The sequence below is a fragment of the Trachurus japonicus genome, chromosome 15, assembly GCF_045865225.1.
Source record: "Trachurus japonicus isolate A0001 chromosome 15, Traja_1.0".
NCBI lineage: Eukaryota > Metazoa > Chordata > Actinopteri > Carangiformes > Carangidae > Trachurus > Trachurus japonicus.
In genome coordinates, this window is record NC_140921.1 from 29,387,434 (window position 1) to 29,413,455 (window position 26,022).

Consider the following 26,022-nt stretch of genomic DNA (forward strand, 5'->3'; position numbering starts at 1 on the left):
CATTGCGATTCCGCGTTCCAGTCGGTGCCATTCTGTTGTGCAGCCTTCCAGAGCAAAGCACATATGCAGGTTGCTGAAGTACCTGGCGATGATGTTCTTGACGCACTCTGGGACATGAAAGAAGTCCAGGGCGAAGTCAATCAGCTTGTGCGGCACTGAGCCGTATGCATTGGCAAGGTCCAACCACACAACATGCAGGTCGCGTTTCTCCCTCTTTGCCTGCTGGATTTGTTCCCAGATCATGGAGGAGTGCTCTATGCATCCAGGGAAACCGGGGATTCCTGCCTTCTGGCAGCTTGTATCGATGTACCCATTTGCCATGAGGAAGTTGGTCAATCTCCTGGCCAGGACCGAGAAGAATATCTTCCCCTCCACATTGAGCAGGGCAATGCTCCTAAACTGGCTGATGGTCCGGGAGTTTTCCTCTTCCTCTTTCCTCTTCAAACCATGTATAAGGACAGTCAGACAATAAAATAGACTCAGTTTTCTCAATGACCTAATGAAGATGATGATGCTAATGAGCCAAAAGATGAAAAAAAGCTTTAAAGCTTGATATTTGATGATATTTCCCCATATCATCTAAAATTACTACTTCTTAGTAATCTCTTTCTTATTACTACGTTCTCAAAATTCCCTCAAGATTAACATAGAGTTATAGCATGTTTTTTACTTAATGTAGTTATATACGTATTTATTTCTCCTACTCCTTTTACTCCTTTTATTTGTATTATTTACCTTAATTTGTCCCAGCTCTAATTATTCTCTTTTACACCTCATTTTTTAAGACTCCAGTGTTTCCCCATAACTGATCACCGTAAAGATATTCAGTTGCTACGGTATGACAGACATGTTATTACACCATACACTAATACATACTAATACATATAATTCATGCTTTAGAGAAATGTTTTTTTTTTGACAGTTGTCCCTTATTTTATACATATTTGTTTCTATGTTTATTCCTCTCTCAGCCCCAGAAGTCTGATTTAAAGATGTGCAGTCTATGACTCTGACTGAAAATGAAATCATCTCTTACATAGTTAGAAATTTTGACAAATTTATGATAGAACAACGTAAACATGTTGTTTTTGTTTTTAAACCACGTCCACTACAGCTCTCTGCTGCTCCTCTATCTGCCACTCAGCAGAGGAGAAAACCTTCATGCTCACCGTCCAGTACTGGAAACACTCATCAATTTAAAGTCGCCTGTTTTCTCGCAACGCACAAATGAAAACCTTAGCGGGATCTGAAAACTTCAAATAAACCTCTGGTAGTGACTCCAGCTTTTATGGGACATTTTACTTTTCTCCTAATTTTCCATGGTCAACTTTCCAGGTTTTCCAGGATGAATGGGATTCGGGAACCCTGAAATATGATTCTGTTAACATAAACAAGATGTTGCACTTTATCTGGAGCCTCCTACAGTTTCTGCTTATTGCAAACTTCACCACTCTGTATGTGACGGCCACCAGAGGTCACTGTCATCTGTCAAATCTAAATGTTCCATTAAAGAAATGACTTGTGGGTAAAGCCGGTAGTTCTTCTAAGTGAAACTAGGTGAGAGCAGCTGAGTGCCAGACTCTCTCTTCTTTTCTCCTGACTGAGTCAAATCACCTGAACCATCTGAGCAGCAGCTGAAACACTGGAACCTCCTTTATGAAAGGAGACAATGCCGTCCCACAATTCTCTGCTGCTTGTAACATAATCCAATATCGGAAACTTAAATAATAATATAATACATTTAAAGAATTGTATTTGGTAATTGTTTTATCTTTTTTTTTTATCCATTAATTCAAATGTTGCCTCTCTAAGCATTTATTCATGGTTTTGTAAAAATGAGACCCAACTTTTTTAACCATAAAATAAGAAGGATGCAAAAACTGTGGAATTCTTTCTTAATTTTTGTCATTATTATTGTTTTGTACGTAGTAATGGCAGCTTTTTATTCTGACTGTATTTATAACTCCCTGTTATATGTGACATCAATTTTCAGTGAAGATGTTGGAGAAAAAAATATTGATTCATTCTCTCATGAAGAGCAAGAATGTGATATTTAAGGATCTTATCTTTATTATTATAATAATCTGTATTATTTTAATGGCTCTAGTTGCGTATTCATCTCATTTTATTTTATTTCAACATTTCAATTCTGATTCTGATTCAATCCTGTTTTTTATGTTTAAAGGAGGATTTATATTCTATATACAAGTTATTCAAAAAGAAATCCTGGTGTAACATTGTGTCAGATTCTTTTCCTTATGAACTCTCCTTCACATCTGTACTTGACTTTATGATGTTTTCCATCGAAGTTGAGGACAAAAGGTCAGAGAGGAGTAGGAGCAGTTATCAAAGACTTCTCTCACTTCTCCCCCCGAGCTCCTGTCATATGAAACAGGAAAACGATCTGATGTGACATGAGCAGTGGGTGTGTACATACTTGTGTATAGGTGTGACATGTTCCAGGTTAGTGATTCTCATGAAGGGCTTGTGGAAGTAGTGCAGCTGCAGAATACAGGCCAGCAGGAAGAAGCCGGGGATCAGGATGCTGCTGAAGAGTTCAGACAGAGCGAATGTCTCCAGACCGATGGCTGCCAGCCTGAGGACCACAGGGGAACATCGTTATTGTCTTATTTCTAAATGAACAAGTTTAATTACAGGAGAAGGAGGGGAGAGAAACAGGATTAAACAAGAGCCGACAGTTTATTTATGCAGAGACTACAAGCAGTTAAAACACACCTTCAGTTGAACACTTTCAAAATCTCTCCTCACAACTAGGTCTCATCATCCTCTCCCTTTTATTAGCTCTTTATATGTCCTATACATTTTACTCACCTTGACATCTAATTACAGATGAATTGCTAATTCCCATTTTCCCTATTGTGATTTAACTTAAACAATATGTTTCTTCTTTATCTTTGTGTATATGTGTATACAGGTGTATGAAGTGGGCAATGTATGTATTATAATCTTAGTCTACGGGGTGTAGGGGCTTCAGAGAATGAAAGTTTACATTGTGCTTCTAACAAAGATTTTGTACACAAATGAGTAGTTGTATTATGTTGATATGTTTAGCCAATGTAAAAAATATCTCAGATGTAATGACCATACCGAACTGAAATAAAAAAGATGAGAATGTAAAACACTCTTTCAGGCAGTAATGTTTAAATAATGTGATAGTGATACTTTTCTTGAATAGGTATTCATAAGATTGACATAAAACTGTCATAACCATCAATGAATACTTATGACAGCTGTGGTTAAGTGTCATTCGGTAAGTTATGTCACTAATGATGCAAAGTTGACATTATTTGAGATGTCCTTGTTATGAGAACTTGACATCATTTTTAAAGTTTGGAAATTAGGTCTGTTATGACAGTTTAAATTGTCTTTATGTCAAGTTGTCAGAACAAAACCATCTCAAACAATGTCAACTTTGCATTAAAAGTGACATAACTTACCGAATGACACTTAACCACAGCTGTCATAAGTATTCATTGATGTTTATGACAGTGTTATGTCATAGTTATGACAGTGTTATGTCAATCTTATGAATACCTATTCAAGTAAAGTGTTACCAAACTTTCTATTTGATAAATAAATCACAAGCTGTAAATGACTAGTCAGAAGGTTAGAGCTGAGAGAGGAGGGATGAGGTGGGTGGAGGACAATCAAGCTTTGGTCAAAGAGACACATACTGTTCTTCTGTGAAACCAGTGAAGTTTCTCCAGTAGCGTGGGAAGTCTTCAAACTGGTAGGTGTAGATGGCGATGAGCACCAGCATGGTGTAGGCCACAACCAGCCACCAGAACAGCTTCAACAGACGCCTCCATAGAGAATAATACACCTGGAAGATGAGAGGAAGGTAGTCAGTTCCTCCTCCTCCTCCTCCTCCTCCTCCTCCTCTGGGTTCATTAGTGATGGCTACGTGGAAATATGAACTAACTTCCTGTTACTAATGTTATAATGTGTTCAGTAAAGGTTTACTGCTAGCTGGCTAACAGCATTTCTCTAGATCACAGCAATGCTAGCGTGGGATAATTGTTGTGGTTGTGGTTGTGGTTGGATGTTTTCCTGCAGCCTTTATTGTTCACAGGGTGAATTCAGAGCTGACTCTGTGTTTCTCTGTTTTCTTCTGTGGACTTTTACTTTTCTATCTGTTCTAGTGCTTACTGAGCTGATATTCCCTCTCATTCTCACCTGCACTGGGAGAGAGAACTGAACATCAACATTACTCTGGAAGAATTGCACAATATGTGTGAAACACAACTACAAATTGGAGAAAATGGAGGGAATTTGGATGGAAAAACCTAACCTGTTACTTAATTTGACCTAAACTGAAGAGTGGACACACTGAGTTCCCAACATACATGTTGATGGTTATGTGGAGAGAGAGAAGTACCATAGTGTAACCATACACTCATCTTCTGAGAGTGTCATAAATTTGACACATTCTGGGAAAGTGAACATAACATAATGGAAGACATTCTGGGATATGTAATACCCAGGGAATGTAAAGTTACAGTATGTACCTTAGAAGTTTGAATAATTATGTCCTGGACAAAGATAGGTATTTAACCAGAATATTATTGGTCACATGAAAAAAAGGCAACAATATGACTGAACCACCCACTTTAACTCAGTGGCTAGAAGTCTTTATTTACGTATGGTTTGATTCTAATCTTTCATTCAAATCTCACATTGATCATATATTGCACAAAGTAAACTTTGGTCTCGGTACTCTTAACCGCTCTCGGCACTGTTTTACGTTAAAAGTTAGGAAGAAACTTGCTACTCAACTGCTATTTCCTTTACTTGACTACTGTGATGTTGTCTATCTCAATGCTCCTAAATCTGTCCTAGCCCAGCTAAACACTGCTTACAACAGAATTTGTAGATTTGTTCTTGGATGTACTTTCCATACACACGACTGTGCACTGTATCAAAACCTCAATCTCCCTTCCCCTGATTTGAGAAGACACATGCACTGGCTTGAATTCATATATAAAAGTTTTAACCTAAATTATCCCCCATATTTGAAACAGTATCTCTTTCGTTTTACATCAACCCACCAAGTTAGACATACATACATACATACCTCTCAGCTCTTTTTCACCGTTCCTCGAGTTAAAAAGGCCATCGGCAAAAGAGCCTTCAAGTTCAAAGCTCCTGCTGATTGGAATAATTTACCTGCCAACATCAGATCCCTCCCTACTCTTACAGTAGTTTGTTCAAGTGTGTATTGTCATCTCACTTTAAGGTTGAATGTTCATGTATGACCTGAAACACTTGATTGTTCATAGGTTGTTGAGGCCCCATTTTATTTCACCATCTCCCCATGAGATGGACCCTCCTACTGCCCATTTCTGAGTCCTTGTATATGTACAGCCACTATACCCCATAATATGATATGCATTCAAGTTAACTGCTTGTAATAGCTCACTATTTCTTGTATGCTTAGGCTGTAATGTTTGTAATGTCTGGATTACTCTTTCCAGTGTTTGTGTGTGAATGTTGTATGTATATTGTATTTGTTAGGTGTTTCTATTCTCTTTTCCTTATCCTTCTTTCTTATTTTTACTTGGGACCCCCTCGAAAACGAGGTGATACACCTCAAGGGGTTAATCTTAATAAAGAAATTTGAACACGTACTCTGTACTTTATAATTGATGCCTGTAACCATGACCGTTATGCTTTGTTTTTTGGTTTCTGTTCAACACATCTGTCCTAACTTTTAATTCAATTCTGGGTCTGCGATGGCATACACAATTCAATACTGTATGTATGTATCTCACCTGCACAATGTGCTTGCTGTATTTTAGTTATTTTTTCTTGCTTGTTTATACCATTGTGCGAATAAATAATTTGAAAAAAAAATTAATCCGTTGAGCTTCTTGTGTGTCTAAGGAGACTTTCACTGAGCTCTGTAACACCTTGCTGACTGAAACATACAGTAAAGTGAGGGGGGAGCTGTGGTGTCTCTGATGACTGCTCACTGAACCTGGTCCCACCTGGTAGAGACAGAGGCAGAGCAGGAACAGCAGCATGTAGATGATCTTGTATCCGACAAGCTTCCCAGCAAAGGAGACCATGATGAACATCCCTCCGCACACATAGATCCAGTATTTGGCGTAGCAGCTCATCACCATGCCTCCGAGAACCTTCAGCACCGACTCGTTGGCAGCTCCCTCTGCTGGACAGGAGAAACCGTTAGACAGGTTAACGCTCAGAGAGAACAGCTGTCAGGGAAACAGTGTGTTCTGTGGATTGCAAATGCAAACGTTTAAAGGGAGAGTTGTCACTTTTCTCTGTCATGGAATGGCTGGTGCAGAGACAAGTGTGTGACTTAAAGGGATAGTTCAACATTTTGGCAAATTGGCCAATTGCCATAATCCCTATAGTTATAGGAGTAAGTTCGCTCAGAGCTACGCTACGGAGGCTCATGGGATTTCTTGGTTTCCCTCATCAAACTCATCAAATACACAATCCAACAACTCCAAAAGTTGTGAGCTGCACATTCACCACGCTATGAGATAATAACGGAACGTTACAAGACTGAGTTGTTTTCAAGGCAAATTCATGCAAAACAGCTGATGCGCATTCTGGTTGGGGGTAGTTTTTTGGCAACAGTCTCTGCATTTACCTCGAAAACAACTCTGGCTTGTAACGTTCTGTTATTATCTCATAGCGTGGTGAATGTGCAGCTCACAACTTGTCCACCAGAGCGTTGTGGAGTTGTTGGATTGTGTATTCGATGAGTTTGATGAAGGGAACCAAGAAATCCCATTAGCCTCCGTAGCGTAGCTCTGAGCAGCTCGCGGCTCTGCTCCACCATTCTAAAAATAGCTTGCACTGACAATTAAAGGTGACAATTAAAGGTGACAGAGACTCAGAGACTCTCTGAGCTCAACTCCTTCTGGTACTGTTCCCTGCCTCATCCTCTGTGTGTACATGTTTTTGCGCGTGCATGCGTGTGTGTGTGTCCATGTGAAAAAAGATGTCCGACCTCCTGTAGTGACTTCCTGCAGTGGTACGGCCATTTTCCTCTTCCTGCTGAAGTTCTCCTTCACTGATTGACGTACCAACAGCCAGAAAGTTAAAGTGAACAGAATCTGGAGAGAGAGAGAGAGAAAGAGGTTGGTAATAAAAAAACAACAAGGTGGAAAACCCCACAGAGCAAGAGAGAGCTGAGGAAACCGTTTCTAACTGGCAAAATAACCAGAGCATATAAATGAACCACTGCCTGCTGCTCAACTTAAAAACTCATTAATATCAATTACAAATACATCAATGAATACATATTAAGTATAAACCAACAAAGGCAGCACAACAAATATACTTTTTATAATAATATAATTTAATGTGAGATAATGGAATATTCATGGTTTGTGCAGGAGAAAAGGAAATGCGTTGGACACTTCATGTATTTATATTCTGTCAACAAGATAGATGCCTCACAGAGCAGTGTGGAGAGATGGGCCCTTCTACTTGTAGATCTGGTTTGGATCACTCAACTTTATGGACACAATCCAGCTTCAACAGCCACTTTCCAAAGCCAATAGTCAGCGATGACGGATTATATTTAATAATCAGTGTCAAACAGAATGAGGCCATGGGTTTAATATGAATACCTGCCATCTATGCTCTTAACGTACCATAGCTCCCAGTCTCAGACAGGGGTACTGAGCCCTGTCCAGGCCCAGCTGTCGGAGGCTCATGGTTCCCACCGTGGTGGGCAGCTCGGGCTGCAGCTCCATGGCCCAGACGTACTGCAGGCAGCACAGAGCCAGGCCGTACAGCAGGATGAACGGAGAGCACAGGGTGGCTGCGTGCCGTCTGCAACAAGAGACATGGAGCTGATGAATACACAACGACACAACATATCGGTGTGTCACCTAGGAGATCTACACAGCAGGTGTTCACCGTACCTGGCCCGCAGGATCCAGATGAGACAAGCCCACAGCAGGAGGACAAAGGTCAGCCAGCTGTGGTATGTGATGCTCCACACCTGGACAACATGGGAGCAGTACATAAGGATGGGAACAACTTTTTATGTTATTATAATATAATCAATGTTATTATAATATAATCGATATCATTGGTCAAAAATGGCTGGAATTCTCATATAATATATTAAAGGAGAATTCCGGCCATTTTTGACCCCTAAAATTCTCCTTTAATATAATATATTAAAGGAGAATTCTGGCCATTTTTGACCCCTAAATCGTTGTCAAATATCTATGGTACATGACTGGAATCCTTATGACACACCACTGAACTCATAGTGTACAGTATAGCCTAAACAGTATAAACTTTGTGTTTTTGCATGCAAAAAAATAAACGGTCGGAGATATTTTGGACGTTACCACTGCACTGCTCGACCGTTTATTTTTGTAAAGAAATCATGACAACAAGGAAAAAGTGTTTGTTTCTGTGGCGGGGAGAGTAGGCGCTCTGTGATTGGATAGTAATGTCTTTCCAGGATGTTTTTAGAGTTCAGCTATCTGAGGTGAGTGACTACATGCAAAAACACAAAGTTTATACTGTTTATACTGTACACTATATGAGTTCAGTGGTGTCTCTAAGGATTCCAGTCATGTACCATAGATATTTGATTGTTTTTTGAGTCTTTGTTGTGGTTGAAAGAATTGCCCCCATAGGGAACCCCCCTATAAGGTATGCATGGCTTTGAATGGGGAACCAGTGACATTTGAAGTTGATACTGGGTGTGGGTTCACCATATTAAACAAAAGAACATTCAAAGAAAAAGTGAAAAATGCACCTCCTCTGAAGAAAACCCATCTTAATTTGAGAACATATACCAGACAAAAGATAGAGGTGCTGGGAAAAACTTATGTGAAAGTGAACTACCAACAGCAAGAAAAGACATTGCCCATCATAGTAGTTCAAGGCACTGGCCCAAATTTATTAGGCCGATGGTGGCTGAAGCAAATTAAATTGGACTGGGCCGTGATAAAGCACATCACCAACCCCCCACAGTCATTGAATTTGGAGCAAGTGTTGCTCAAGCATGAGCGAGTGTTTAAAGAGGAGCTGGGGACTTTAAAGGGGTTTAAAGCTGCTATCCATGTACCTGTTAATTCTGTACCCCGCTTCTACAGACCTAGATCAGTTCCCTATGCTATGAAGCCCAAAGTTGATATTGAGATCGACCGGTTGTTAAAGGAGAAAATCATCACTCCTGTAAAATATTCTGATTGGGCAGCTCCTGTGGTTCCATTGCTCAAACCTGATGGAACTTGCAGATTGTGTGGAGATTATAAATTGACTGTAAATCGGGTCTCCACACTTGAACAGTACCCTTTACCCAAGGTGGAGGATTTAATGGCTGTGTTGGCTGGGGGGCAACAGTTCACAAAGCTTGACATGAGTCATGCATATCAGCAAATTCAGATGGATGAACAGTCTCAGAAATATCTAACTGTCAATACTCATCGTGGGATGTTTACATATACCAGGCTGCCGTTTGGTGTCTCCTCTGCTCCAGCAATATTCCAGCGAACCATGGAGGGGGTTCTCCAGGGGATCCCTCAAGTTGCTGTGTATTTGGATGATATCCTGGTTACTGGAGAAACCAAAGCAGGGCACCTCAGGACCCTGGATGAGGTGTTGACCAGGTTGGACAATGCGGGTCTCAGACTAAAGAGAAGTAAATGCACCTTGCTGGCTGATGAAGTTCAATATCTTGGATATAAAGTGGATGCTACAGGAGTTCACACTGTGGAGACCAAGGTAAAAGCTGTTGTGGATGCTCCCACCCCAACTACAGTAACTGAGTTGAAGGCTTATTTGGGCTTGTTGAATTATTATAACCGTTTCCTTCCCAATCTTTCCACATTGCTGGCCCCTTTGCATTCTTTGCTAAGGAAAGATGTCGATTGGAGATGGGGGGACCGTCAAGAGGAAGCCTTCAGCAGGTCGAAAGACTTGTTGAGGTCAGCTGATGTATTAGTGCATTATTCAGGAGAAAAGCCTCTGCTATTGGCCTGCGACGCCTCAGCATATGGTGTGGGGGCAGTGTTGTCCCACAGGATGGAGGACGGCACAGAAAAACCCATTGGTTTTGTATCTCGAACCTTGTCACCAGCTGAGAAAAAATACTCACAGCTGGATAAGGAAGGGTTAGCTGTGATCTTTGGAATTAAAAGGTTCCACAAATATCTGTATGGACGCAATTTTACATTGGTAACTGATCACAAGCCCCTGATCTCTCTGTTTAATGAAGCTAAACCTGTCCCTCAGATGGTCTCGCCTCGTGTCCAGCGGTGGTCTGTCTGGCTCAGAGCGTACGAGTACCATATGGTTTACAGGCCTGGAAAGCAGCACCTGAATGCAGATGCCCTCAGTCGGCTTCCTTTGCTGGAAACACTCCCTGCTGAGGAAGAGGAGGATCAGGTGCTGATGTTGGATGGCATGGATGATGCGCCCGTGACCACAGAACAAGTAAGACGTTGGACTGTTAAAGATGTGACATTGTCCCATGTGCATAAGTATATGTTGAAAGGTTGGCCTTCTACAGTGGAGCCTCAATATATGCCTTATTTCACCAGACGCTTAGAGCTCAGTGTGAGAGATGGATGCGTTCTATGGGGGGCCCGTGTCATCATTCCCCAGCAAGGAAGAAAAAGACTGTTACAGTTGTTGCATCAGTCTCACCCAGGGATGTCTCGCATGAAGGGACTGGCCAGATCATATGTGTGGTGGCCACAGATGGATCGGGATGTAGAGATGAAAGTTCACCAGTGTATGGCATGTCAACAGAACAGTAAGTCTCCCTCTACAGCACCCTTACATCCCTGGGAGTGGCCAGAGAAGCCGTGGACTCGACTTCATGTGGATTATGCAGGTCCGTTTTTGGGCAAGATGTTTTTGGTGTTGGTTGATTCCCATTCTAAGTGGATGGATGTTTATCCGGTTCATACAGCAACCACCCATGGGACCGTTGAAAAGCTTCGACAGAGCTTCAGTGTCCACGGATTGCCACAGATGTTGGTGAGTGATAATGCTACCTGTTTTACAAGTGCTGAGTTTGCTGATTTCATGTCTAAGAATGGAATAAATCATGTGACCTCAGCCCCCTTTCATCCTTCATCCAATGGACTGGCTGAACGGGCTGTTCAGACCTTTAAAGAGGGGATGAAGAGAATGCAAGGAGGAAAGGAGAGTGTGGAAACAAAAGTGTCCAGATTCCTGTTTAGTTACAGAATCACTCCGCACACTACCACTGGCTTATCCCCGGCGGAGATGCTGATGTCAAGGAGGCCAAGGTCTGCTTTTGACCTGTTGCTTCCGGACGTGAAGGCCAAAGTGGAGAGGAAACAGTGGACACAAAAACTTAATCATGACGTCCACAACAAGCTCAGAAGTTTTGCACCTGGGAATCCAGTTTTTGCAAGAAACTATGGATATGGTCCTAAATGGATCCCAGGAACAATTGAGAGCTGCACAGGTCCCCTGTCCTACACCGTTCTCATTGGAAATGGACCGGCCTTGAGGCGGCATGTTGATCAGATCAGGAGGCGGGAGTTACGTGGAGTTCCTGATTTGGAGCCCTGTCCTCAGGTTGTAAGTACATCATCGCCTGTGCTTCAAGAGCAAGGGACGTCCCCTGAGGTCAGAATCGCTGATGCTCCCACAACTGCAGGAGACCCTGAGGTTGGCTGCCCGCCACAACTGGAGAGTGGATCTCCACCTGCATTGCAGGACCACCCCACAACACCCTTGAGGCGCTCAACCAGGGAGAGGCGCCCACCTGATTATTATAGGCCCTAACTTACTAAAGAAAAAAAAAAAAAAAAAAAAGGAGAAGACAACTGATTGATTGAATTCTGTTAAAAGGTTATTCTAAGTTGAAAGAGACAATGTATTGACTTTAAATTAAAGCAGAAGTAAGTGGTCCGGTCGTTTTCGCTAATGCTGCGTTCCAGGCAGGCTTTTGAAATCGTAAATTACAGCTTCAAGTCACAACTTACGACTTTGTAGCGTTTCAGGCAACCCACTCGTGTTTTTCCGACCTGTTTTACCGGTGAAAGTCACTATAACGGCCACTCGTAACTTCTGACCGGTGAACTCGTACCAGATCGAACTGGTACCACTTCACGGTCGGAAAAATACGAGTTTCCTTGAACGCACCATAACAGTCCTCGTCCCTACGTCGCCACATTCACGGCGTCCCTTGGCTGCACACACAGCCCTGCATGCCGTTCTCTCTCCTCATTGGATAAAAACTGTAGGATACGATAAATGTTTTCTCTTCGGCTCAGAGCAGAGCAGAGGGACTGACAGACCCGTGTTTCAGTCCAAACACTCTATAGAAGTGATTGCTGTCGGAAGATATAACTATTTAAGACTTATATTAACACAAATATATCACTTACTTCTGCTTTAAATTAAGCAAGTAAAATAAGTTTTGTTTCCAGTAATGGTTAAATTACGTTAATTTGGAAGTACACTTCAGTTGAAATTAATTGAAAGTGTTTGGTTCTAATTATTTAAATCAATTTAAAGTTGCATTGACACTACTGTCCCTTAAGAAGTTTAAGTCAAGATATACAACAAGTAGTTCCGACCAAGCAATCTGATTAGTCAATAAGACATTTAGAACGTGCTCAAATCAGCATTACAGCACGGCTGACTCATCACTGAAAATATTACTTCGCCATGTCATGTTGTTTACACATCTCCATGGCAACATGGACTTTTCCCCCTTTTATTTTGAAAAACGTCATTTATTACTCGTGAAAATAAATCACAAACTACACTGACCTCCTGTAGGTTGTTCCTGACAGCTGCCAAAGTCACATTTATAGAGCAATTATTTTATTTTATTTTTTGTTAATATATTGTAAACTTCCCCGTTACAGCCGAGAGGATTGTCTCCCTCCCATGTGTGTAACGTTACAAAGTCGGAGAGACACGAGTTGTGATCGCGGTGAATATGTTTTTTTTAAAATATGGCCTGGAGCTGAATATTTCATTGGATAAAACGGAGGTGATTACCTGTATGTTTCTCTCTCTTGCGCCTTTTGGGCTTTTAAATAATCTGCTGTAGGCTAATCGTTTGGCTTTCTCTATCAGCTGTGTCGGCGACACGGCGCTACAGTATAACTTCATTTACATGCAGAGTTTGCGGTTGTAGAAGCTACATCTGTGAAAGGAAAATAACGGCATCTTTGTTATAACTTGGGTGAGTTTGTGCTGTGTTGATTTAGTTCGGGAAAGTCCGAGACCGCGTTACAACATGAACGTCAGCTCAGAGTTCACTCATCTGGGACTAGAAAATCATTTCTGTTGCTAGGTCGTTACTAAGGTTCGGACTATTTGCTGTAGAGGTGAACTAGGTTCCATTACACATAGGAGTCTACTGACGTGACTGATTGTGTTTCAGTTATTAGTCAGACCCCATTTATTTCCATGGAAACGGGAAGCACACTCGCAAAAAACTTTAAATTTTGAGAGCAAAACGTCCATCAACATGAATATTTATTTAATTATACGCTTTATTTTGTTGGTAATTGTTGTATAATCGCAATATTATTTAAGCAATATATTATATTGCTTAAATATACATGTGTTTGTTATCTGCTGTTTCATGTTGTTTATTTTGTCTTCCAGTAAGAGTTGGCTGCAGACCTGAGGAGGGAGGAATGTAGTATCCTGACTTTGCTTAGTCTTGACCTAGAGGGAGCTCTAGGCTCCAGGTGTGCTTTACCCTGCATCCAGGAAGTCTATATGAGGAAGAGCTTTTGTCTTGTACCCCGCCCCCTGTGTGTGTCTATGTCTGATGGCCTGAAGCCTAGTAAAAGAAAGCCTAAAGAACTTTGGTTGTCCTGCATCATCTTTTGCTTTTCCACGATGTTATAGTTAGCGTTGTCACTATCCCTAGCGCCGTTGCGTTTTTTGCTCCCCCCAACACTGGGTGACCATCAGGACAACGATTTAGGGGTCAAAAATGACCGGAATTCTCCTTTAATATAAAATCACGATCCTGTTAGTTACCATCATGGCGATGAGAGCACAGACGTAGCTCTGCTGCATCACCACCTTTCCCAGCAGATAGAAGGGGCTCTCACTCTGCTGGCCACTGGGGGCGCCACTCTCTCCTGCCAAAAATGAAAAATCACCTCAGTGAACACAACATGACAGAGTCGCTCTGAAACTTCAGAAAACACAGGCAAATACTGATAAATATCTAATTATGAAGTTAAAAGCATTAAAACAAGTGAGTCTGAGCAGGCTCATCTTTACTTTTATTTAGCTTTAATTCCTTTTTCATCAGACTCCACCTTCATGGTACTGTACTTTCTCCTCTTTTATCTGTGTTTGCTGACTTGTTTCTTTTTCTTTCTTTCAGATAAAGATAATCCTTTGTTATTCTGACCCTCTGTGCTGGAGAATCTTTCACTGAATTCTTTCCTCTACATATTTACATACACACACTGTTTGAGTCACATGGATGATTTGCAAAAGGAGAATGTGATACCCAGATCTGTCTGACTCTCTTCAGCCACGGTTTCTCCTCCGCTGCTTCCCATTCCTACAGACAGGAGCATGAGCTGAAACACACACACACACACACACAAACTTTAAGATATAGACATTCAACTTCACATGTGCAGAGGCAATATGAACACAGCTTCATTACTGACTGGGACTTGAGGCTCTATTTTCAGGCCATACATTGAACAACATAGGCAGCAGTCTGACAGTTTAGTATTTTAGTGACCTTGAAACTTGTGCTGGCTGTCTGGGTAGTATTTCGGTACCCAGCACGGAGCACAGAGCACAGAGCGCACATGTGGGAGGAGAGGTGAAAAAACACCAGGGAGGTTCATTCAGAGGAGCCAACGTCGGGCCAGTTTCTGGTGTTAAAGTGACAAATGTGCAGACGCTGAGTGTTGAGAATGCTCAGAATAGACGTCTCAGAACCATGTCTGATCCTACAGTGATATCATCTAGCTGCCACTTGTCCACTGTGTCAACAAAGGCAAAGTGAATACTTGGAGTAAATGTACAGCAATAACAGAATGAGGTAAATGTACACCGGCCAGCCATGACATTTCAACAGGTGTCTGATTTTATCAGCAGCGTGAGCAGGATTGTATTTCATAGTATGCACAAGAACTGTGTGTCTGCTGTATGCTACCTGTAGGTTTCCCACACACACACACATAAACACACTCTACTTATTCAACAGGTGAGTGAGTGAACAAGAGAGAGAGGCCTTTCTGAGTGGAGTTATCATGTTTTTCCTTTGGTTGCTCCCCAGGTTCCCTGGTTCCTCCCACTGTCCTAGGACTCTTCATCAATGTAAGTGTGTGAAAGTCCAGAGTGGAAAGTTCAGATCTAGAGTGGATGGATGGATGGATGGATGGATGGATGGATGGATGGATGGATGGATGGATGGATGGATGGATGCATGCATGGATGGATGGATGGATGGATGGATGGATGGATGGATGGATGGATGGATGGATGGATGGATGGATGGATGGATGCATGCATGGATGGATGGATGGATGGATGGATGGATGGATGGATGCATGCATGGATGGATGGATGGATGGATGGATGGATGGATGGATGGATGGATGGATGGATGGATGGATGGATGGATGGATGGATGGATGGATGGATGGATGGATGCATGCATGGATGGATGGATGGATGGATGGATGGATGGATGGATGGATGATGCATGGATGGATGGATGGATGGATGCATGGAAGGATGGATGGATGGATGGATGGATGGATGGATGGATGGATGCATGGATGGATGGATGGATGGATGGATGGATGGATGGATGGATGGATGGATGGATGGATGGATGGATGGATGGATGGATGGATGGATGGATGGATAGATGTCAGTGCTCTGCAGTGTCAGTACTAGTCATGTAAATACCATGTACCCAGATGTTTAGACTGAGCTCCACGACAACATGACTGTTCCTCAGTCTGGTCCTGGGTCAGCTGAGTTTAGCCTGTTATACTGTGTCTGATGTCCATAACCAAACCTCCACTGTTTCTCAAGTGTGCCAGCCAACTTTAAAATAACTGCACCAATATTCCCAGCGTCTCTCATGACCACATGTCCAAACTGAGCCAAAAGAGTGACTGACATAGTTGAAAGAGTATTTACCTCTGTGTCATCTTCATAGTCATCTTTCTGTTGATTCCACGACCTTAACTCCATCATCTCCTCCTTTGTCTCGTCCTTTTTGTCCTGCTGCTCCTGCTCCTCCACCTGCTCATCACAAATACAACATCTGAGAGGAGATGTATGTCCAAATTCACAGCTTTTTGAAACAGAAAAAGAAGTGATGATCATTATTACAAAAGTTGGAATTGGTTTCAGTGTCATGGTGGATGTTTTTTCTACTGGCCCCTGTTCCACTTAAATCTCGTTGTGCCTCCTCGTTCTACTGTAACTACATTTGTAAGAAATCAGCCTGTCAGAGCTGCAGGCTCTGTTGACATTCACTGACAAGAAATGTCATGTTACTTAATAGAACCTCAACACATGCAGTTCCTGCACTGATCTGTATCACTGTACAGCGTGCCAGTAACAGTTTGGCCCTGAGAACTCAATGCACTGAAGCTTGAGAAAACACAGCAAACAGACAAAACACAAACAAATTCAGATAGCATCTTCTAACACATTGGTGCTCCAATATTCACAGCACAACAGAAGAGTTTCCTAGGGGAATAAAAAAAAAGAGTTCTCCTTTTCTCACCTGATAAAGTGCATATAACATTTGCAATATTACAATAAAAACATTTATTATCATAACCATGACCTGCAAAGCTACTTTCAGGAAAAGCAGAACCAACAGACTCAACAAACATCCAGAAGACTGTAGCTTGTTGCATGTTGTTGACACCCAGTTTAAACCACATGTAATTAAACTAATAGCACAATTACATTCATATGTGCATAGTGTTTAAAGTAGCTTTAATTCACCAAATTAACACCCAGGCTTAGCTTTGCTGGTGTGAAGTAATTGGCAGCTTCCCCAACGCTGATGGCACACATTAACTCAGCACTAACAACAAAGAAGCAGCAGGTACCTGGTTAGACGTTCCATGGTATCCCGTCTTGAGAACAGTTACTATGGTGATGTAGAGCAGAAACAGTATTCCCGGGTTGACGTAAACCGGCCAATCGTGACTGACGTTGAGGTTGAGATCGAAGGTGGTGGAGCAGTTTCCTGGTAAGATGATGTCCTTCAGGCCAAAGAGTCTACACACAATGAATGAATGAAATTGTTTATCTCGATCACACAACACAGCACATATTATCATACATAATTACATCCATACATTTCACACAAAAAAATGTCATACACTGATGGAAAAAGGCCTATATTTTGTCTGTCCTATACCCTCCATAAGAATATCAGCAGGACAAAATTATTATTGTAATTTATAATTATATTTATTTTACATTTGAAGGCTTTCTCACAGTAAAACGCACAGAGAACTACATAACTTCATCTTCTCACTGAGCTTACTCCATATTTTGACTCCCAAACATTTGGATTTTACGTTACTTCTCACTTTACATGTTTCGAAAATCAATAACCCTCTCTAATTATAACATTATAACACAGCAACACAGAGAGAGAGAGAGAACACAGGATTATTAATACAGTCCACATGCATGGCCAGGTTGTAGGAAAAACTGAGAAAAGTCCGATTTCTAACAATAATAACAGAGATTCATCGTTTTTAGAGTAAACCTGAGCTCATTTTGTTGATGTAAGGGCTTTGCAGAGTCATTTTGTGCATGATTTATCAAGATTGGTGGATAAACATTTAACAAAAGTGAAGCACTGGGCTTATTAGTGTCAAATATTAGACTATACAGTCATTGAATAGGTTATAAAAGATGTCAGAATGAGGTTTTGAATGGAGGACCGTCCAAGAGACGGCTATGATGCATAGCAATGCGACGCAACACACACCACCTGCTCCACCTGACTCATCCACCTGAAGCACATTTTTTGAAACACTCTGCTCGTGCGTAACAGGCAGAACGCGCGCACACACCTACGTAGGCACTTATTGGCTGATTGATGAGCAGCTGGTGAAGTCATGACACAGACACCTGGCAAGAGCTCTGGTGAAGATAGATGAGGGAGAAACAGAGATCGTATGTCACAGTGGAATGCCGCAGCACTCGTTCATCTCTCTGCTGTTAAACTGACAGAGTTTGGTGAGGTCATTTAGTATCAGCTGTTCACTATTATGCTAACTTCACAGTTTGCTATTTCGGCCTCTGTTATTCCACCTGCCAGAGGAAGAGTTTCTATCCGTGGAACGATCCAAGACCATACACCGGAAAAATGTGTTGCATTTTAGAAATCTAGATTAGTCTGAGAGTATACTGTATATCCAACAGTGTGAGAAGTGCTGTGACCCTGTTATGTCTGGTAACGAGAGTGGTGACAAGCACCAGACACAGGGCGAGGGAAACCTGGAGGAGTTCAAGTCAGCCAATCATTCCTCACATTCCAGTCCAGGAATCACATCACGCTCACCTCACATTCCTCTGCTCTAACTCACACATCCACCTTCTGATTCCTCTCTGTGCCTTTAAAATCACACCGTCTCTCAGGCTCCTTCTACTTTTCAGTCCGTTTCCACATTGCAAACACACTATTAATAGATATTGTAGGTTTCCCTGAGAGGGAACATGAGCTGCACCTCCAGTGCCTGAGGAATGTCATCCAGTATACTGTGAGGACAGAGAGCATCATGGGGGATAAGATTGATTTTTAGAGATATGCGTTGCTTGTATTCAGCTGGTCTTTTTTAACACTGGGGTATGTCTGCTTCCTGTTTCAGGTAGATAGAGATCTTAATATCTGAAGTAGATTGCTAAATGTGGGGTTGCTCCTTTAGCATAAAAACTGGTAGATACACAAACACCCCAGACGCTACTCTACTCTATGCAATAATGGTTCTATTGAATCAGAAGCCCATATTCTTTTACACTGTGACATCTATGCTGACATTTGCACTGAACTATTTCATACACTTTCGAAGTATATTGTCCATTTTAATGATCTTAATGATACAAATAAATTGTGTGTAATTTTATCTGGTAAGAATAGCATCAGCGAATGTGCCAAAGCCTGCCACCTCATCCTTAATAGAAGATTGTCTTTCATGAGCTCCGGTTTATAAAATTAAATAAAATTGTTTTGTGCTTTGTTGTTTTTTCTTTCTTTTTTTTTTATTGTTTTTATGATTTTTTGAGTCTGTGTCTCACAACTCTTTTCTGAGTGAACCCCCTCCCCCTTGAGGGGGTTAATTTACATTGAATATTGTAATTTATATGAACTATGTATATTTATGCATTCCCCCTGTACCCTTTTATTTTTATTGTGTGTTGTGGAGTGACACCTTAAAGGGATAGTTCAACATTTTGGAAAATTGGCCCATTGCCATAATAGTTTTAGGAGTAGGTTCATTACCTTTATTTGTCGGTGCAAGCTGTTTTTAGAACGGCGGAGCAGAGAGCTGCTCAGAGCTACGCTACGGAGGCTCATGGGATTTCTTGGTTTCCCTCATCAAACTCATCAAATACACAATCCAACAACTCCACAACGCTCTGGTGGACAAGTTGTGACCTGCACATTCACCACGCTATGAGATAATAACAGAACATTACGAGACCAAGTTGTTTTCGAGGTAAATTCATGCAAAACCACTGATGTGCGTTCCCGTAGGAGGCAGTTTTTCGGCAAGCAGCCTCTGCATTTGCCTCGAAAAGCGGCTCTGCTCTGCCGTTCTAAAAATAGCTTGCACCGATTAAAGGTAATAGACTATAGGGATTATGGCAATGGGCCAATTTGCCAAAATGTTGAACTATCCCTTTAATAAAGGTTATATAGATTTGTTATATCATGTGGGTGATTTATTATATTTTGATCTTTGAGTTTCTTTTATTATCAATAATTGTGAAATAAAAATGTTGCTTAATTAGTGAAGATTCTGCATAAATGAAAACCTCCTGAACGGATCAACGGCCTTTTTACACTGTGATGTGATGATGGGGAGTTGGACAGTGTGCTGCAGTCTCACCTGGCCCACAGGCTGTGTGGGGGGAACAGGGCCTGGGCCAGCAGACTCTGGTACAGGTACAGGCAAACCATGTGACCGGCAGTGAAGAAGCCCACCATCACACACAGCGCATTGAAGCCCAGGTGGCTGATGGGAAGGTGGTACGCCCACCACGTGCAGACACCGATGAAAAGCAGGAAGTAGATGGCTGAGAAGGCTGAGGGCAGCGTGATGCCTGGGGGGGGGGGGGGGAGGTCACAGACACACAACTGGAACTTTAAACACTTCCTGGAATTTACTGTTTGTTTGACATGGACAGAATCCTTCAGAGTGTTACACGTGGTTTGCAAAAACAGTATCAGCTTCATGCAGTGTGTCTGTCCTGAGCTCTGTGCTCTGTGCTGTGGCCTGTAGCTTAGACAAAAGTGTGAGAGCACAAGGGAAGTATGCCTCACTCTAACCAGTCTTATTGTGTTGTGCAGGAAATGTTGATTTTCTCCGGCAATAGCTTAACGCCATGAGAGCATGGGAAAGTCGGGTTGATGTAACCAAAGCATGAGAACAGTGCTCTTATACAGACAACATGAAAACAGCGAGCAGTGTTAATGTGATGACTTAGTACTGAGTAGACTGTGTGAGACATTATAGTACAGCGGCTAAGCATGAAAATTGTGCACTTTTTGAAAGAAACATGAAACTTCTACCATAGTTAGTTTATGCCATGAGGTTTATTTTAAGATCGGGAGGGAAGTCAGATTTGACTTCTGAGGCCCGGGAGAGGTCAAATCCAAGATGGCCGCCAATAACATTCAAAAATGCCTATCGCTGGAACCAAACACAGTAGAAAAACACTTAAGGTGTCATTTCCCACTAATTTTTGGGTGCCCATTCTGTTGGTGATACCTTTGAGACCAATAGAATTCAAAAAAATGCATTTAGATCAATGTGTAGGTCAAATTATGCAGACATAGGGAGGTGAACAGTGCAAAAAGGTAGTTTATTTCCAAAATAATAGCCTAACAGTGATGATGATGTTAATAATGATGATAATAGTGCCAATAATAATAATCATTATCATAATAAGTTCTTTTTTTTTTACTGATTTATTATTAACTCATTGGCTGCCAGCCATTTTCAGAGCAGAGAGCTGCATACTGCCAGCCGTTTTAGAGCATTTTTTACAGACCCTTTCAAGACCCACAGAATATTGTGTTCATGTAAACATGTAAACACCAAAACTACCAAGAGTAAGAGTAGACTCTATTCTTTCATTAGGAAAAAAAAGTTTGTTTCTACCTTTTTCCATTCTTTAGTAAACGGCAGTAGAACATTGGCTGGTTTCGCCAAAAACACCTGTTTTTGACCAAAACACATTCAAGAAAATGCATTTATGTAAAGGTGCAAATCTGCAATTTAATAATACTGTCGCCCTCCTCTTTCCGCGGAGAGAGGGGTGGTGTCCGACGCTGTGTGGAAGCATTGCGAAGGCCCATGGAGGGGAGTTGACACAATGTGCTTTCGCCCAGTACTCTGAATTAGAGTTCTCAATTTCAACCCAAACCCGAGTAAGGCCGATGGGTCGGGTTGGTTTGGCACGAGATGCTGTGTGTATCTCCAAAAAACCACAATGTTTTTGTGGCCGAAATTGAATCAGTTTCACCCGCTGATAAGGTGCTGCTGCGTCACCATCTGCTCTCGCTGCAAAGAAAGCATGTCACTTTTTTAGTTTAGTTTTCTTTTTTTTTGTTGGGCTGGGCTGGGTTTGGCCAGACAACTAATGCTGGTGTATCGAGCTCTGTCGGGTCCGGGCTTAAAACCCACGGGCCGAGTCAGGTCGGGTTGTAATTTTCAGGCCCGTTGAGAACTCTACTTTGAATGTCAAAGTGAAGAAATTTAATGAAGTGCAGATAAACGGCAGGAGTAACTATTGGCACTTTTCCACTACACAGTCACGGCACGGCTCAGTAAAGGTGCTTTTCCATTACAGCTGAGTTCTCTAGTTCCTCCTCAGCAGGGGTGGGGGGATCGCAAGGCCACACTGTTTCTCTCTCTATTTTCGATCTTCTCGTCAGCTCCAAACTCACTTGTCTGTTCCTCGATTACGGACCACAGCGTGGTTTTCCACACAGCATCATTTAACTCGGGTGAAGGAATAACAACGGTCTCGGTACAGATGAATTCTCATGTCGGACATCGCGCTCACGACTCTTCCAGTGACAACGCTCTGCCCAATCAGTGGAAGGCAGTCGGCTGACGTCACGTTTTAGGTATGGCCGTTCCAGGATTGAGGACTACGGCCCTCTCCAGGAGCCGAGCTGGTCCTCAAAGGGATGAGGGACGGCCGCAAGGGTGGCTGGTGCCCTGAGGGGACCTCTACACGACGCTGGCTGGCCCTCTATAAGGGAACCCCGCCTGGCTGCATCCCACCGGCTGGCGGTCAGCTGGGGGCAGTTTGGGCTCGTAATGATTATAGAAGGTGGCGGACCAGCTGCTGATGCAGAAATGGGTCCGTATGGGCTGTATCATGTCGTAGTACTCATGATGGCGCCTGACGTGCAGGTAAACACGGAAAGCCGTATGACCCAGTAGCCAAATGCCTCGTCATCTAATTAGTGACACGCATGAATGGATGAACGAGATTCCCACTGTCCCTACCTACTATCTAGCGAAACCCCCTGACAACCGGCTTTTGATTACAGCGAGTAGAGCCGTTGGTGACAGGGTTGGCGTGTGGCCGGATGGTGGTCCGCCGGTCCTCTCCAATCTCGCACCGCATGTTTGTGGAGAACCTGGTGCTAAATCACTTGCAGACGACCTGATTCTGGGTCAGGGTTTTGTACGTAGCAGAGCAGCTCCCTCGCTGCGATCTCTTGAAAGTCAGCCCATGATCCAAGCTTTTGTCGGTCTGAGGGCGTGGGCCCCCAGTTGGCAGTCCCCCTCATCCCTCACCGGTGGACCAGGGGCACGGTGGCAGCCCTCAGTCAGGCAAGGATAGAGGAGGAGGAGCACCAAGTGGACCGGAGCCTGAGAGCCAGGGAGAGAGTAACAAGCGGCTGTGGTGTACTAGTGCCACGAACAGAGCCGAGAGACAGTGTCTCTTTAACTCATTGGCTGCCATTGATGTCTATAGACATGTCTGTTGTATATTAACTTCAAAGTCACTGTTCCGCTTGACATGTTTCTTTCCACAAAAAGCTTGTTTTCTCAGTGTTCTGGTCAAAAACAGGTGTTTTGGTCAAAAACAGGTGTTTTTGGCGAAACCAGCCAATGTTCTACTGCCGTTTACTAAAGAATGGAAAAAGGTAGAAACAAACTTTTTTTCCTAATGAAAGAAGAGAGTCTATTCTTTCTCTTGGTAGTTTTGGTGTTTACATGTTTACATGAACACAATATTCTGTGGGTCTTGAAAGATCTGTAAAAAATGATCTAAAACGGCTGGCAGTATGCAGCTCTCTGCTCTGAAAATGGCTGGCAGCCAATGAGTTAATAATAAATCAGTTAAAAAAAGAGCTTATTATGATAATGATTATTATTATTGGCACTATTATCATCATTATTAACATCATCATCACTGTTAGGCTATTATTTTGGAAATAAACTACCTTTTTGCACCGTTCACCTCCCTATGTCTGCATTATTTGACCTCCACATTGATCTAAATGCATTTTCTTGAATTCTATTGGTCTCAAAGGTATCACCAACAGAATGGGCACCCAAAAGGTAGTGGGAAATGACACCTTAAGTGTTTTTCTACTGTGTTTGGTTCCAGCGATAGGCATTTTTGAATATTATTGGCGGCCATCTTGGATTTGACCTCTCCCGGGCCTCAGAGGTCAAATCTGACTTCCCTCCCGATCTTAAAATAAACCTCATGGTATAAACTAACTATGGTAGAAGTTTCATGTTTCTTTCAAAAAGTGCACAATTCCCCTAGATTTGAGGGCTTAACCGCTGTACTATTATCTCTGTCTCATTCATACACATGAGTCCTCTTTTCTTTGGCTTTTTCAAACTACATAGGTTGTTGATTTTATGTGCACAGATATTTTATTTGGGGTGGACAGCTTATTTATTTATGTTTTATTGTGTCTTTTGTCTTTAGTATTTTGTCTTTTTATGTTTTTATGTTTTATGGTTTTTATTTTACTGTACAGCATTTTAGAAACCTTTGTGTTTATTTAAAGGGATAGTTCAACATTTTGGCAAATTGGCCCATTGCCATAATCCCTTTCAAATTGTGCTTTATAAATAAAATGGATTGGATTGGATTCTGGACCTGAACAGGTTTTCTTTTCTCCAAAGCTACAAAGCTGCTTTGACTGAGGAAAAGTGGAAATCTCTGATCTGAGTGCAACTCTGTTGCTATGGCTGACGTCACCTCTCACGGACGAACTTGCTCGCACAGTGACGGGTTGATGAGAGACATGAAAACACATGTGCAACATTCTGTAGTAATAAACAATAAGCACTGAGAAATACAAAAAATAAAACAAATACAGATTAAACAGAAACAGAGTAGGTGCTAAGGATCCAGGTCCAGACCTGCCAGAGCCAGCAGGCTGATGGCTACGATCCTCCCCAGGTCCCGCAGGACTTTACGGGCTGTGGCCTTCAGACGCTCGGCCAGCTGCTTGGCTCTGGTTGCCGTGGAAACCTCTTCATCCGGGTCACCAGGCAACGACCTCTCCTCGTCACCCTCATCTACCGAGGTGTCTTCGCCCTCCTCCTCCTCCTCCTCTTCCACCTCCTCCTCCTCCTCCTCCTCCCTCCCTCCTTCATCAGGTGTGGTTTTCTCCGTCACGTCGTCTTCTAGCTGAGGTGGAACGGGACAGAGGGATTTCAAAATAAGAGACCAGTCACTTCAGCAGTGTTGGTTACAACAGTTACAGTGTAGGTAAGTTCATGAAACTTTCAGTGACGGCAACTGAAGGTGTGTGTAACAGATGTTAATCAGCTGTATTTATTTTAACTGTCATGTTGTTGTTCATGGCTGTTTTGAATTCAAAAAGAGGCAATGATGAGGTCAATTATGAGTTTTTGTTTCCAGTACAGTGATACATTATGAGCATTTTCCTGGAACTAGTATTTACTTTGCAGTCATGAAAAACTAAATGAAAACAAAGGAACGTGATGATTATGGTGGATACACTCAGATTCTATGAAAACATCCCACCTCTCCCCCAAAAGACTGGATGTATGAAAAAAAAATCTAAAATATATGGCATAGTGCACCAGTAATAAGAAGAAAATATTGATAGACTGAAATATTGGGATTTTTCATTTCGCAGTACTGTATCCATAATCGAAAAAGCACTGTATCCATTTTTTAAATTAACAATTTACATGCAAACATTCACAGTGGTGGCTCATATTTGTGTTGCATTTAAAACTGGTTGATTGTTCAGCAATCGACTCCATCCTCCATCACCACATTCTTTCCAAGACATATTGTAGTAGTAACCCAGACTCCTCAGGCCCATTTCATTTCTACTGGGAGATGCAAAGTCTTTTTAAAAGATCTCTCTCCTTAAAAAAATTATTATGTTTGGGTTGATTTTTTCTTACCATTGAATCTATGCAAGAAAAAGCCACTTCTATAACATAGTGGCTATGTGTTAACCTGCAGATTAGTCGGTTGCTGCATGTTTGCAACATTTCATAAAATTCTGAAATTTTGCTTTCAACTCTGATTCATTGTATTCAGGAGTAAAAGAGTATGGAAAGTTTAATATAGCCACAGCTTCCACTGCAGTACAGTGTGTTTGCTTTAAAGGACAGAACAGCTGCCCAGTGTAACGCTATACTGAACACACACACACACAGACTGAACCGATTCCCTGCACGTTTAGCAGATTACAGATGGAATATAAAAATAGAAACTACCTCCTCCTAATTGTTCTGTTGATGTCCAGTAGATAATTACAGTCTAATA

At 42.1% G+C, this 26,022-nt stretch overlaps 1 protein-coding gene across 1 annotated transcript in view; it reads right to left on the reverse strand.

Moving 5' to 3' along the window:
- piezo1 (piezo type mechanosensitive ion channel component 1 (Er blood group)) overlaps window positions 1–26,022 on the reverse strand; it is a 128,801-nt gene that overhangs the window by 50,600 nt on the left and 52,179 nt on the right. The window contains exons 5-16 of the mRNA XM_085800915.1: window positions 24,633–24,903; window positions 20,112–20,325; window positions 17,091–17,262; window positions 16,162–16,266; window positions 14,501–14,573; window positions 14,017–14,120; window positions 7,926–8,005; window positions 7,653–7,833; window positions 7,004–7,109; window positions 6,009–6,190; window positions 3,696–3,844; window positions 2,438–2,596 (exon numbers count right to left, since the gene is read on the reverse strand). Coding sequence (XP_085657041.1) covers window positions 2,438–2,596; window positions 3,696–3,844; window positions 6,009–6,190; window positions 7,004–7,109; window positions 7,653–7,833; window positions 7,926–8,005; window positions 14,017–14,120; window positions 14,501–14,573; window positions 16,162–16,266; window positions 17,091–17,262; window positions 20,112–20,325; window positions 24,633–24,903 — 1,796 coding nt within the window. The remainder of the gene's footprint in view (window positions 1–2,437; window positions 2,597–3,695; window positions 3,845–6,008; window positions 6,191–7,003; window positions 7,110–7,652; window positions 7,834–7,925; window positions 8,006–14,016; window positions 14,121–14,500; window positions 14,574–16,161; window positions 16,267–17,090; window positions 17,263–20,111; window positions 20,326–24,632; window positions 24,904–26,022) is intronic.